General features: G+C 44.4%; 1 protein-coding gene across 1 annotated transcript in view; it reads left to right on the top strand.

Moving 5' to 3' along the window:
- Positions 1-15,867, top strand: part of FAM83F (family with sequence similarity 83 member F) — a 239,017-nt gene that overhangs the window by 53,928 nt on the left and 169,222 nt on the right. The window contains exons 2-3 of the mRNA XM_082265924.1: positions 1,525-1,692; positions 12,163-12,284. Of these exons, the coding sequence (XP_082122050.1) occupies positions 1,525-1,692; positions 12,163-12,284 (290 nt within the window). The remainder of the gene's footprint in view (positions 1-1,524; positions 1,693-12,162; positions 12,285-15,867) is intronic.

The raw sequence follows: 15,867 nt of genomic DNA, 5'->3' as shown, positions 1-15,867 counted from the left end.
CCCCAAGTGCATTACCTTACATTTTTCAATGTTAAAATTCATTTGCCATCTAGTTGCCCACTCCATTAATTTATTCAAGTCCTCTTGTAAGGTTTCTATATACTTATGTGATGTTATTTCCCTATTTTTTTTGTGTCATCAGCAAACACTGAGATTGAGCTATTTATACTGACCTCTATATCATTTATAAATAAATTAAACAGAATTGATCCCAGGAGAGAGCCTTGGGGTACCCCACTTACCACTCCAGACAAGTCTGAGAACATGTTATTGTTTTACCACCCTTTGGCCACGCCCCTGTAACCAGTTTTCTATCCAAGAACAAACCCTATGGTCCATACCTACAGACCTCAGTTTGTACATTAAGCATTTGTGGCAGACTGTATCAAATGCTTTTGCAAAATCCAGATACACCCCAACTACCAACCTACCTTTGCCCTGATGGAAGCTCACTTGCAGAATGTTAACAGGTTGATTTGGCAAAAACGACCTTTCGTAAACCCATGCTGATTATTACTAATGATACTGTTTTCATCAGCAAATTCTTGGATATAATCCCTTATCATTCCCTCAAAAAGTTTAAAAACTATCGATGTTAGACTGACCGGCCTGTAGTTTTCCAGGAATATATCTCTGCCCTTTTTTGAATATTGATACCATGTGGGCTTTTCGCCAATCAGCTGATACCATTCCTGTCAGTATGCTGTCCATAACAATTAGGAATAGTGGTCTGGCTATAACCTGAGTTCTTTGAGGACTCTCGGGTGTAAGTCATCCAGTCCTGGTGATTTATTTATGTTAAGCTTTTCCAATCCTTTCTGGACACTGTCCTCTGTTAGGATGGGTCCTCTGTTCTTTGCCTCAACCTCAATTTGGCACACTAGGTTGAGTTTACAAAGCATGCACTATCATTGAAAACCACTGAAAATAATACTTAGTATACAGTAGCAGAATTATATCAAAGGAAACAGGCACTGAACCAGTTAGTAAAGGCAAACTTAAGAAGATCTTCAGACCCCCCTCCAAAAAAAAAAAAAAAAAAAGATTGCATGCAGGTGTTTATTTCTTTGGTGCACTACCACAGATGTCTCCACTGGTTTGGCCTCTCAGCAGCCTCGTCATTATTTAGCAGATGTGCACTCATCGGTTCCTCTGCGCCAAGAGTAAGAACCTAGCTGAACAGTCTCAGAAAAGCAGCTCCCCTCTTCCTCCTTGCCCCAGTGTATCTTGGGAATTATGGTACAAAAGGTCCATAAGCTCCACAAAATGGCTTACTTCCTAAACTTCAAATCCCATGATTCGCAGCATTCTGCAAGGAAATCCATAGGCTTTTCTGGCTATAGTTCTCCCTTTGCTGACTAAAGGGGATAGTGCAACACATCATTCAGCATAACAGTAGAAAGTGAAAGTAAACTGATTGTAAAGAGGGGAATGTCTTCTTTACCATGTTTCTGTAGTCCAGCACCTGGATACGATAATATAATATGAATTACTAGAAATTGCTTTTACCTTCCTGTATTGCAGGTGATTGCCATTGTAATGGACTATTTCACTGACCGGGAGGTGTTCAGAGATGTTCTGGATGCAGCTGACAAAAGGAGAGTTCCAGTGTACATTATTCTGGGGGAATGTGGAGTCAAATATTTTCTTGAAATGTGCGAGTTGATGGAGCCATCTGGATTTATGCTACGGGTAAGATAAATCCTATAGTATCGGAAGGATTAGAAATAAGCAAAGCTATGTTTGCAAACAAGACTTTTTTTAATTGCAAATTAAAAAAAAAATGCATGCATACACATTGCAAAACTATGGATCTGTTTCTAAAAATATAGAACCAATTAGGCAGCACTAGACATCATCCCTCACACTTGGTCACACATAAATAAATCTTTTACTTTTTCCCCAGCCCATGAGACTATGCTCTATATACAAAGAGTGAGAACACAATACCAGTTATGTGAATATTCATGGTTAGAGATAAATACGTTTCACTGAGGAGCTGTGTTTTGTAGTGGACTATTGAGTCACAGTAAACACTATAGTGTGTTTGTTTATTATGTGTTTCTGGACTGAATGGATACACCATGTTAATAAGACACTGGTTATTGTGTGGATGCACAGTGGTATATAGACATTGGTTATTATAAGGACAATGGTTTATGAATATGCACATCACGGTTGTATATAGAGCATAGTTTATGGGCTAGGGAATAGAAATTATTTATGATTGAGTTTGAGGGTTGATGTCTAATATGAATAATATTAAAGTGATTCTGTACCTTTTTATTTATTTTTTTAATGAATAACATGTTATATTTCTCTTACGTCCTCCGACAGTCGCCGCCCACTCACACAGTCTTCACCAATGGGTATTGACTTCATCTCCACAGGAGTAACTAGGCATAAGATTTGTTAAAAACAAAGCATTTACATAGACACACCTATGGGGGGCTGTCCCACTGGTCCAATACCCCCTGCATCAGCCATCCCAACTCAGTTTGTCTTCTGCCTAGTTAAGGAGTAAGATAGGCTTCCCTGTGCTGGGGCTTCAGTCTCAGCCTTTCTTCTTTTTTATGATTTTATTTGCTGCAAATGTGTTTTTTCTTTGCACTACTAGCTGTTTATTTTGTCAGCGTTAGTTAGTCGGATCTTCGGATGAAGACGGCGTTGTGGAGCTGGGAATCGGACTGGCCGTCCTGGTTTGCCAGGACAGAGGGCTTGATGGAATCCCAGCCCGCCATCAAGCGTTTAGCGCGGCTATGTGTTCACCCTGGCTTAGCAAACGACCCATCCCTGTCCTCAGGGATAAAAGCCGGCGAGGTGGCTACCTCGCCTGGACGCCCCCACACGGTTCTCTGTGTACTACTAGCGTCCTGCGTTTTTGGCTGATGGCACCCCTGCCATCTGAGGGTGGGCGGTTTCCCGTCGATGAGAGGCACCCCACGCCATCGGGTACAGGTAAGTGCACTCTGTGTGGGGCCTCTGTCTGGGGCCTCTGTCTGGGGCTGGCAGTCCTGTGTGTCTGTGTTATCCCCTCATGTCTGTGCGTTTTTTGGGCTCCCTGATCCCAGTCCCTGCGGGGGGTTTTTCTCACAGCCTGTGTGCTGTGTGGGTTGTGAAGGTCCCTCTCCTGTGTCACTTTAGGGTGCTCTTGGAGGTACAGACAACGTGTGGCGACCGCTGCGGGGTTAAAAACCGCCGGTCCGCCATTTTAGGTGTGGGCAGCGTGTCTGGCTTCACTATGGGCGCTTATACAGCATTGTATGTAGTGGATTTTGGCGCCTTCCGGCGCCATCTTGTGTGTGGCAAACGTTGTTTCCGAGCACATGTCGGTGGCCATGATACAGAAGCCTCCCATTACTTTCTATTGGCAACCATTTTTCCTTGGCCTGAAGCTTCAGTTCAGCCTCCTGCGGTGACATCACTTCCTCCCTTTCCTCTGGAGAACTCGGCTGCGGTGGTAACACTTTGTGGTGGTCTGTCTGCTGTCTTTACTTCCTTCTGGCTATCAGTTATCCTGTTTAAGGGTCTGTGTTTTCACAGTCTTTGTAGCGGTGTGCTGCGGGGGTCCGCAGCGCTCTTAAAGGGCCAGTACCTTACAAAAAAAAAAAGGGGTTTTTGTTTTTTAGCATGGATTCTCAGGACAGCAAATTTCCCACAGCCCTGGTGGGGGATTCAGGTTCCCCTGAATCCTCTGCTCTGTCTACTTTGTCTGCTGCAGTAGCCACTTTGGTGTCCAAAGTGGAGATTCTGATGTCAGAATTTGCTAACAGGAAAAGGCCTCGTTTGTCCTTGTCTTCTGATTCGGAATCTGATATGGTTGCAATAGGTGCTGTACTCCTTGAGGGGTCTCGCTCTTCTCAGTCTGAAGGGAAGGCGGAGGTTGCAGGGGTGGATGATTCCCCCCCTGGGTCGGCCGAGGACCGTGCTGCTATGGATGTGCTGATTTTTGCCATCAAAGAAACACTACATTTAGAGGATGAGCCCAATCCTCCGGGCATTGTGTCCTCTTTTGGCACACACAGGACCCGCAAGGCAGTGCAGGTGTTCCCCTGCCCCTCTGAGTTTCACGCTACTGTGAATGATCAATGGCGTCATTTAACACGCACCTTTGTGGTGCCTAAAAAGTTTCAGCTCCTTTACCCCTTCGCGTCTCCTACGGATTTGCGCTGGTGTGTGGCCCCTCAGGTGGATCACACTGTGGCCAGATTGAACAAGACCACTCTAGTACCCACCGAACATTCTCCGGTGTTTAGGGATCCTACGGAGAGGAGAATGGAATCCCTTGCCCGCCATGCCTACTTGGTGGCGGGTTCCCTGCTAAAGCCCATTTTTGCCTCTGTCATGGCGGCTCAGGCTGTGGCGGACTGGGCCAAGGTGCTAAGACGCACCCTCGTGGCTGATTCCGCTCCTCCTACTAGTGTGGCAATGATGGACCAGATCCATCAAGGAGTTATGTATTTGTGCGATGCGGCCTTGAATGAGGCCCCATTAGCTGCGCGCCTGTCCAGTGTTGCGGTGATTAACCGTCGCCTGATATGGTTAAAGAGCTGGTCGGCTGACCAGAATTCGAGGAAAACGGTGGCGGACATTCCCTATGCAGGGTCTCGCCTGTTTGGGGAATCCCTGGATGAGTTGGTTAAAGGGGTCACTGGGGGCAAGAGCACTCTGCTGCCCCAGAATCCTAAGGGCAAGTTTTTCCGCGGTAAGCGGGGCCCCTCCTTTAAACCAAATCAGGGGTCCTTTCGTGCCTTCAAGGCACAGAACAAGGGGAAACCCTTCAAGGGCCAGGGTGGCCAGAGAAAGCCCTGGGCGGGAAATCAAAATACTGGCCAGGCTGGTGCGGTGGCTCAGTTCGCCTCTATGGGTAATGGGACGCCCTCACCTGATTCAGGGGTGGGGGGACGTTTGCGCAGTTTCCTCCAACCTTGGCTGCTCCGAAATTCCTGACAGATGGGTTCAGGAAATCATTCGATCAGGTTACAAGATCGAATTCCTTTCGCGGCCGGCGGACAGATTCTTTCCCTCAAATCTTCATTTGACCCCAGGGCGGTTACAGGACCTGCATCAGGCGGTGCAAGATCTTCTCGCCCAGAGGGTGATCGTCCCGGTGCCTCATCGGGACAGGTTTCGGGGGTTTTACTTGAATCTGTTCACAGTGCCCAGAAAGGAGGGCAAGGTGCATCCGATTCTGGACTTAAAGCGGTTGTAAACCCAAAAACACAAACAAAAAAAAAAAAACCTGCAAGACAAAGGCATAATGAGCTAGTATGCATCGCATACTAGCTCATTATGTATTACTTACCTTAGAACGAAGCCCCGACACGGACCCCCGGACATCGCTGCGGGCGCTGCCATGATCCATCGGCGTCTCTTCCGGGTTCGGCGGCTCCAGCGATGTGATTGGCCGGAGCTGCAATGACGTCACTCCCGCGCATGCGCACGGAAGTGATTTTCCGGCAAGCTCCCGGCAAGGGAAGCTGAAGGTCCGCCGGACCTTCAGAGCGCATGCGCCGCTCTCGTGAGCGGCTGCATGCACTGCAAATATCTCCTAAACCGTGTCGGTTTAGGAGATATTAATTGTACCTACAGGTAAGCCTTATTATAGGCTTACCTGTAGGTAAAAGTCAAAAAAAGCGGGATACTACTGCTTTAAAAGCTCTGAACCGCTTTGTGCGCGTTCGGAAGTTCCGCATGGAATCGCTTCACTCGGTGGTAGCTTCCCTGAGTCCAGGCGAATTCCTGGCCTCTATCGACCTGAAGGATGCGTATCTACACATCCCCATTTTCGAGGGTCACCTCCGATTCGCTATCGCGGAGGAACATTATCAGTTTGTGGCGTTACCTTTCGGTCTCGCTTCGGCTCCAAGGGTGTTTACCAAAGTGCTGGCTCCTGTTCTGGGCCTGTTACGGGCACAGGGCATTGCGGTCTTGGGATATCTGGACGATCTCTTGTTAAGATCGAGTGCCAGCCAGAGCCTGCTGCGCGATCTGTCTACTACAGTTCAGACGCTTCAGGAGTTCGGATGGACCATCAACGTGCAGAAGTCGACCTTGTCTCCTTCAGTTCGGCTCCCATACTTGGGAATGGTTCTGGACTCTGCTTAAGCAAAGGTGTTCCTGCCGGAGGACAAACTCTGGACCCTTCAGAACAAGGTCAGGTCCCTCAGGGACAACGAATCCTCATCGCTCAGGACCTGTATGCAGTCATTGGGGTTGATGGTGTCAGCCTTCGAGGCGATACCGTTTGCTCAGTTTCACACGAGGTCTCTCCAAGCGGAGTACCTGGCCAGATGGGACAGGCTGCCTCAGTCCTTGGATCTGAGGGTGTCTCTGAGTCACCAAACCAGAATGGATCTTCTGTGGTGGCTTCAGTCCCCGACGGTGGCGAACAGAAAATCCTTACTGTGGACAGTAATTACCACGGATGCCAGCCTGTCGGGCTGGGGTGGAGTCCTGGGCAACCTGTCTGCCCAGGGCACTTGGTCGGTGGAGGAATCCTCCCTCCCCATAAACATATTGGAATTGAGAGCGATCAGGCTGTTCGGGTGCAGACGGACAATGCCACTGCGGTGGCTTACATCAATTACCAAGGGGGCACCAGAAGTGCCCGGCGGCCCAGGAAGTGACCAGAATTCTGTCTTGGGCCGAGCGATATCGGCAGTTCACATTCCGGGTGTGGAGAATTGGCAGGCCGATTATCTGAGCCGCCAGACCCTGGACCAGGAGGAATGGTCCCCGCACCCGGAGGTATTTCAGATGCTGTGTGCCAAATGGGGATCCCCGAATGTGGATCTGTTTGCGTCTCGGCTGAATAACAAGGTGGAAAGGTTCGTGGCAAGAACGCGCGATCCTCGGGCAGACGCCTCGGATGCGCTGGTGGTGCCTTGGCATCAGTATCATCTGATAAATGCCTTTCCTCCGATTCAGCTGTTGTCCAGGTTCCTTCGCAGGTTGGCCTTGGAACCGACAATGGGGATTCTGGTGGCGCCAGACTGGCTGCGCCGGTCTTAGTATGCGGACATCGTTCATCTGGCCGTCGAGCCTCCGTGGCGGCTGCCGATGCGAGAAGATCTTCTGTCTCAGGGGCCGATCTTCCATCCTGCTTTACAGTCGCTGGCTTTAACGGCATGGCTGTTAAAAACCAGGTCCTGAGAGACAGAGGTCATTCCTACCTTACTCAAGGCTAGAAAAGCCTCATCTGGTAAGATTTATTACTGTACATGGAAAGCTTATTTTGCCTGGTGTGAGTCCAGGGGTTACTCTCCTTCTTACTCGGTGGCGAGGGTGTTGGCTTTCCTTCAGTCTGGGGTGGACCAGCGCCTTGCACTGGCCACAATGAAGGGCCAGGTATCTGCATTGGCTGTTCTTTTTCAGCGCCCTGTGGCATCTAATTTTTTGATTCGCACCTTCATTCAAGGTGTGCGTCACCTGGCTCCTCCTCGGAGGGAGCCCTTACCTCCATGGGACTTGAACCTGGTTCTGTCTGTGTTACAACATTCCCCATTTGAAAACATCAGGGAAATATCGTTGCCTCTGCTGTCAAAGAAGGTTGCCTTTCTTGTGGCGATCACTTCTGCTCGCAGGGTGTCGGAGTTGGCGGCTTTGTCTTGCCACTCCCCTTACCTGGTGGTTCATAGGGATAAGGTGGTCTTGCGACCTAACCCATCCTTTCTTCCAAAGGTGGTCTCTGATTTTCACCTTAATGAGGACATCGTTTTGCCTTCGCTCTGTGCAAAGCCTCAGCATCCTAAGGAGGTTGCTTTGCATTCATTGGATGTTGTCAGGGCGATCAGAGTTTACCTGTCGTCGACTGAATCCTTTCGCAAATCGGATTCTCTCTTTGCCCTTCCTGAGGTACCTCGGAAGGGTATGGCTGCTTCTGCGGCCACCATTTCTAAATGGATCAGCAGACTATTGAACAGGCCTATTTATTGAAGGAACGGGTTCCGCCCTTCCCTGTCAAGGCACACTCTACTAGAGCGGTGAGTACGTGCTGGGCCCTCCGGCATCAGGCTTCGGTGGCCCAGGTGTGCAAGGCTGCGACTTGGTCGTCTGTGGACGCCTTTTTCAAATTCTACAAAATTGATGTTCTGGCATCAGCTGATGCCTCCTTTGGCCGCAAAGTTCTCTGTGCGGCAGTACCGTGAGGGAACCCTGTTTTTTTTGCGGGTCCCTGGCTGTTGGGGTTGTTTCTCCCCTTGGTTATTTGCTTTCCTGGGTTGTTGCTCCTTTTGAGCCTTTTCTTTGTCACCCAGAGGGTTACCTTCTGTTCATGTAAGGTTCCTTTCTCTGATGTGGGTACTGCGTTGCATTTTTTCCCACCCCTCATGTCTACACTGCTTTGGGACATCCCCATTGGTGAAGACTGTGTGAGTGGGCGGCGACTGTCTGAGGACGTAAGAGAAAACTGAATTTTTGTAAAATCTTACCGTAAAATTCCTTTCTCTGAGTCCTCCGACAGTCGCCGCCCCCACCCCTCTTGTTGGGGTTCTTATAGACTTAACTGCTTGCTACCAAACTTAGTTGGGATGGCTGATGCAGGGGGTATTGGACCAGTGAGACAGCCCCCATAGGTGTGTCTATGTAAATGCTTTGTTTTTAACAAGTCTTATGCCTAGTTACTCCTGTGGAGATGAAGTCAATACCCATTGGTGAAGACTGTGTGAGTGGGCGGAGACTGTCGGAGGACTCAGAGAAAGGAATTTTTACGGTAAGATTTTACAAAAATTCATTTTTTTCTGCTTTTTATAATTACACTTGTGCAGGTGCAGTGCAGAACCTGGTATTCTCTATGACTTTTTTTTTTTCACATAATTGTCATATTAACAGGTCATTTCTCTCACATGGCATATGTATACTTGCAAATACACCCCAAAACACATTCTGCTACTCCTCCTGAGTATGTCAATATCACATGTGTGAGACTTTTTTACAGCCACAGAGAGGCCACCATGCAAGGAGCACCTTTATGTGTTCTAGGGACACATTTCCTGACTACTTTTTACACTTTTGAAGACCCTGGAGCACCAGGACAATGGAAATGCCCACAATTACCCCATTATAGAAAGCAAACACCCCAACGTATATTCTATGAGGCATAATGCGCCTTTTGAACATGTAATTTTTTTTCCTCAAGTTTTTGGAAAATGTGGAGAGAAAATGAAAATCAATTTTTTAATGCCTTTTTCACAATTTTTTAATGACACTGAAGGTTTAAAGATCCACTGATAAAGATCCACTGATAGGGTGGCATTGATGGGCACTGTTGTGCACTATTGAGCCACTATGAGCACTAATAGGTATTTTACTTGGTGTCCAATAAAAGTTTTTTTGTGGTAGAAGCCAAGGAAACGTAGACCTCTTACTAAACAGAAAACAAAAACGCACATTCAATTGCACAAAACACAATTCATAGCTACAAAATATGCCTTAAACATGCACAAGCCAATTATCCTTTCTAGAAATATAAGCATGTACATTATATATGCAATAAGAAAACGAAGCAGTAAACTGCCAAACAGCCTTCTGTTCTCCAGAGAAAGGTGGAGAGTATGACAGTGCGGGAAGCAACACTGAACATAGCCTATATTAAAGAGGAGTTCCACCCATTTTTACAAGTTGAGATGTATGTAATCCCCTTCAAATATGCTTTTGGCAATGTAAACAATTTTTTTTTTTAAGGAAATACCTTTAATTTTCTTTATTAATCTGCACTTCCGGGTCCTGCTGCTTTCGGCGATTACGTCACTCGGCGATTCGCAAGGGCTCCTGGGACATGTATCGAAATCTCATGTCATTTCCAGTTCACAGGGATGTATTTCATTCAGTCCGTGCTCCGCCCCGCCTCCTCTCAGTGACTGAAAGCATTACATCCCATAGAGGAGGCGGGGCGGAGGCGGGGCAGCTTGTCGGATGCATTATCCGACGATAGACAGAGAGCAGAGGGGACAGAATCTAATGTCAGATTCTGCCTTGCTCGCTGTACTATCTGCACTATCGCTGTACGGCTTCTTCTTATGTGAGATTCAGTGACAAATGGCGGGAATATTATCTGATTACAGAACTGTCACACAGCGCGGGCACATTAAAGGGGCACTCTCATGTAAAAGAGAACTCTCATGGGGACACGGATGTAATATATGAATATTAAAGGGGAACGCTGACTGGAACATTAAAGGGGAACGCTGACTGGAACATTAAAGGGGAACTCTGACTGGAACATTAAAGGGGAACTCTGACTGGAACATTAAAGAGGAAAGCTGACTGGAACATTAAAGGGGGACTCTGACTGGAACATTAAAGGGGAACTCTGACTGGAACATTAAAGGGGAACGCTGACTGGAACATTAAAGGGGAACGCTGACTGAAGCATTAAAGGGGAACTCTGACTGAAACATTAAAGGGGAACTCTGACTAGAACATTAAAGGGGAATTCTGACTATAATAATAAAGGGGAACTCTGACTAGAATATTAAAGGGGAACTCTGGCCGGAAAAAATAAAGGGGAACTCTGACTCTAATAATAAAGGGGTACATTGACGGGGACACTGATGTAAAGGGGCACTCTGACAGGGACACTGATGTAAAGGAGGACTCTGACAGGGACATATCCGTGTCCCTGTCAGAGTGCTCCTTTATATCTAGTGTGTCCCCGTCAGAGTCCTCCTTTACATCCATGTCCCCATCAGAGTGCCTCTTTACATCTAGTGTGTCCCTATCAGAGTCCTCCTTTACATCTGTGTCCCCGTCAGAGTGCCCCTTTACATCCAGTATCCCCGCCAGAGTCCTCCTTTACATCCAGTGTCCCAGTCAGAGTACCCCTTTATGTGTCCCGGTCAGAGTTCCCCTTTATTATTCCAGTCAGAGTACCCCTTTATTTTTGCCGGTCAGAGTTCCCCTTTAATATTCTGGTCAGAGTTCCCCTTTAATATTCTGGTCAGAGTTCCCCTTTAATATTCTGGTCAGAGTTCCCCTTTAATATTCCGGTCAGAGCTCCTCTTTATTATCCGGGTCAGAGTTCCCCTTTAATATTGCAGTCAGAGTTCCCCTTTAATGTTCCAAGCAGAGTTCCCCTTTAATGTTGCAGTCAGAGTTCCCCTTTAATATTGCAGTCAGAGTTCCCCTTAAATGTTCCAGTCAGAGTCCCCCTTTAATATTCCAGTCAGAGTCCCCTTTAATATTCAAGTCAGCGTTCCCCCTTTAATATTAATATATTACATCCGTGTCCCCATGAGAGTTCTCTTTTACATCAGTGTCCCTGTGCGGTGAGAGTGCCCCTTTAATGTGCCCTGATAAGAGCTGTGTGACTGCTCTGTAATCAGATAATATTCCGCCATTTCTCACTATGAATCTCACATAAGAATAATCCGTTCCGTCGCGCGTGCATTATTCCAGAGGACACCGGTCTGGAAATAACGCAAAATTTCGTCATTAGGCGATTCGCAAGGGCTGCTGGGATACACAACGCCGCTATCCCAGGAGCCCTTGCAAATCGCCGAGTGACGTAATCGCCTATAGGCGGCCGGACCCGGAAGGGCGGATGAATAACAAAAAAAAACGGTATTTCCTTACAAAAAAAAAAAATAGTTTGCATTGTGTGTGTGTGTCTCTATGTCTGACTCTCTCTCTCTCTCTCTGTTTTCTGCACTTGTGTCTTCCGGGAGGCGGGGAAGGGATATAGAGGGCAGCAATTTCCTCCTCAGCCGACGTCTCTATAGCAACCTGTACTATGCCTAAAGCATAGTACTGCCCATGTGCGGGATTGCCTGCTGCATTCTGGGTTGCCAGAATGAACAGCAAGCAGGAAGAAGGTCACTAAGTCTTACACTGCGGCTTCAGATGCCCTTAGTAAAGCTGACAACGCACAGGCAGCAATTTTAAAAGTAAGATTTTCACTAAACAAATACACTGTTCAACTCATAAATATGCAAATAGCGGTTTTGTTAAGCGAGATGTATTAATATTAATGAGTTATTTTTGTTTAAAAAATTATTCTGAGGGTGGAACTCCGCTTTAAGTATTCCTTGCCTATGTTGTTCAATTATGCTTAGAAAGTATATAAAAGCATCTAAGTAATGTGAATGTTTATGCAGTTATGATAAGATGGAATTGTCAAAACATTTTTGGTTTCATCTTTTTTTTTCCCCCCCATCTCTACAGAACCTTCGTGTCAGGTATGTCACAGGAGTAGGATTCTACCTGCCTTCTGGGAAGGTCAGCGGCTCAATCTCACACAAATATCTTATGGTGGATGGAGATAAAGTTGCGTTTGGTTCCTTCAGGTAATTGAGTGTGTTAAATGAATTGCACTAAATGACTAAATTGATAGTAACTAAATGATTACACTCCACTGGATATCAGAATTAGAAAATAAAGACCATTATGGATGAGAAGAAACAACCACATATCAAGAGTTAAGTAGGCAATATGCAATAACATTTTACTAAAAACCAATAAAAAATATCTGTGGTATTTTCCCTTGTTTTTGGACCCTAAACAATGTGATTCATAAAAAAAAATAAAAAAATAAAAATAGTTTCTTTAACCACTTGCCGACCGCTGCAAGTACATATACTGCGGCGGTCAGCCCCGGCCAGGCAAAATGACGTACCAGTACGTCGCTAGCCTGTCACCGGCTCGTGAGCCAATAGTGGGCGAGCGCGCGCCCGCTGAGGTGGGCGAGCGCGCGCCCGCTGAGGCGGGCGCCTGCCCCGGCTCGTTCCCTAAGAAATCAGTGCGTGTGACTGCGGACCCGATGTCCGCCGGTCACTCGCGATCGTTCGCCGGGAAGGGAGAAAGGCAGGTGGCTAATGTAAACAAGCCGCCTGTCATTCTCCCCTGTGTAAAAATGGAGATCAGACGGTTCTACTATGTAGGACCGTTGATCTCTGTTTTTACACTAGTAGCCATGTCCCATCACAGTTAGAAACACGCCCCTAGTACACACTTAACCCCTCCATCTCCAATACAGTTAACCCCTTCCCTGCCAGTGTCATTTTTACAGTAACAGTGCATATGTATAGCACTGATTATTGCAGTAATGTCACTGGTAACCCCAAAAGTGTCAAAAATGTCAGTCAAGGTTCCGATCTGTCCGCCGCAATGTCGCAGTCCCGCAAAAAAAATTGCAGATCGCCGCCATTACTCGTTAAAAAAAAAAATACCAAAAATGACAATCTTTCCCTTTGTTAGTAAATGCAATAACTTTTGCACAAACCAATCAAAATACGCTTTTTGCGATTTTTTTTTTTTTTTTTACCAAACATATGTAGCATAAAACAAATTGGCCGAAAATGTTACAAAATTTTGATTTTTACATTTTTTTTGGGGAACTTCATATAAAAAAATGTGAAAAATATTGTTATTTTTGCAAAATTGACGCAATTTTTTGTTTATAGCGCATGATCAAAAAATCGCACAGGTGATCAAATACCACCAAAAGAAAGCTCTGTTTGTGGGGAAAAAAAGGACATCAAATTCGTACAGCGTCGCACGACCGTGCAATTGTCCGTTAAAGTCACGCAGTAACAAATCGCAAAAAAAACCCTGGTCAGGGAGGGGGTAAAATCTTCCGGGGCTTAAGTGGTTAAATGTTTTGGGAGACCTTAAGAGACCATCATCAAATCCCATCCAAGGAGATGTATCATTACATGCAAATAAAGCATTGGAGCAGGTCCCTTATCCCCCACTCCCTTGCTATGAACCTCCGTGCCAAATTTGAAGGAATTTGTTCAGGTGACCCTTGCTTCACCAAGCTAATTACTCCTTTATATGCACATTTTATTGCTCTCAAGGTCCATCCTTTTTTAATAAATGATGGCATTTGGATTTCCCTGCCTCTAAAACCAAGAACTAATCTCAGATATAGTGGAATATTTCTTAACACTTATCCAATTTTTTTTCCCAATAGTAATAAGGTAATTTGATGGACATGTCCTTTTGCTACTACATTCTGGTCTGAACTATTTTAGCTCATTCATATCTTTGTCAGGTAAGAATACATCACAACAAAGGGATAGTTCTTTTTTTTTTTCTTTTTTTTTTTTATCAGATTTTTTAGAAAATGTTCTAATCTTAAAGACAACACGGACAAAAGACAAACATCATGGCACACATGGAGAGAAATTGGTGTTAAGCACCAACAATCCCGCGCAATGGAGAAAAAAATGTGATACATTTTTAAATCCAAAGACAAATATGTGTACAATACAAATAAATAAATAAAGGGAGCCCCAGCATAAACGTGAAATGGTCATAAAATTATATAGGGACATATAATAGCTGCGCTCAAACCAATCAAAATAAATAATGCAATACCATGTGCTATAAGTCTGTGTCCACAAACCATAAATATAAAGCAACAATTGATATATGCAAGTGGATATAAATGAATCTGTGTGCACAAACAATAAATGTATAACAATTATTCATATATGCAAATGAATATGGGTTAAACAAAGCAATAACCCATGAGTATCAATAACAAAATATTGTGATAAATATATTCGTGAAAAATAGTCCAAACAAAAGAGTGTATATAGATCACTGCAAATCGTCCAACATGAAAAAATTAAGAGACCTAAATAGTGCTTCTTCCAGCATAAAGACACCTCCACCAAATTCACAAGGTCACCCAGTGAGTCAGGCTTCTTACCAGATATGGTGGACCCCTAAGTTATAACTTTCTCATAAGTATAGACAGGGTTGGTAAATTCCCACTATATCCGTCAGACCAGATCTTACAGCAGTCACCATATGGTATATACCAGATACGTTGCTCCAATGTTAAAGTGCATGAATGAAAAAGAAGAACTTTATGGCGCAGTAAGTCGGTATAACAAATATTTATTAATGAAATAAAACTTACATCGTTATCAAGGGTCATGTGATTGCATTTGCGACGGGGGTGTATATATAGCGGACAACCTCAATAGGACACCCAATCAGCTTCCATTCATCGGCTAAGTACCGCTTACAATCTCAGGGCGGCGTCATCTTTTAATAGTAGGAGCACACAGGCCAAGTACTATAGGCAAATAGATGAAGTACTAAATACAAAAACCAACCAATCGGCCTCTGTTAAACAGCTATATTCCACCCACCATAACAGAGCGGCGCCAACTTTTGGATAGTATAGGCACACAAGCCTACTACTATAGGTAATAATATAGCGTACTTGTTACAAGTGCCAATTAAATAGATGAGTGGGCTGGAATATGGATATAGGTCTATGAGGTATAGTCCCCTATTAAATTGACCTAAACATACATAGCCAGCAAATGTATTATTAAAATAAAAACAAAGTGTAGAATTACAATATAAATATAACCAAAGAATGTATACCATAATCAAGCAATATAAAATTAAGAATTAAATTATTAAAAAATACCTTATGTGAATAAAATAAGCCTGACCATACTGTATATTTTATAATGTTTATTTATATTTAAGGTGTACCTACCAACTTCTTTTATATTAAAATATCCTATTAAAATCAATAAATTAGTATAAATAATAAAGATAATCCTTATACTTATGAGTTTTTGATCTATATTAAATTGAAATAACTATATATTATACATAGAGGATTTGATCATATAATTAATGGTCATAAACTATAAATAAATTACTTTATGAATAAATAATTAATTAATTAAAAGGACTGGGATAGGAATATATGGAATACAATTTATTAAGATAAAAAAATATTTTTTTTTTTTTATTTTTTTTTTTTTAATTTATCCGGGTACTTAGGCAGAGAATGAATATTATTTTTTAAAATTGTTTTATAAATTTACAACTAATAATTAGATATAAAGCTATTTAAATCGATATTAATATTGAGGCCTAAAGGTTGCAAGGTAT

This window comes from Pelophylax lessonae, assembly GCF_965119305.1.
Source record: "Pelophylax lessonae genome assembly, chromosome: 8".
Lineage (NCBI taxonomy): Eukaryota > Metazoa > Chordata > Amphibia > Anura > Ranidae > Pelophylax > Pelophylax lessonae.
This window is presented reverse-complemented; position numbering and strand designations above follow the sequence as displayed.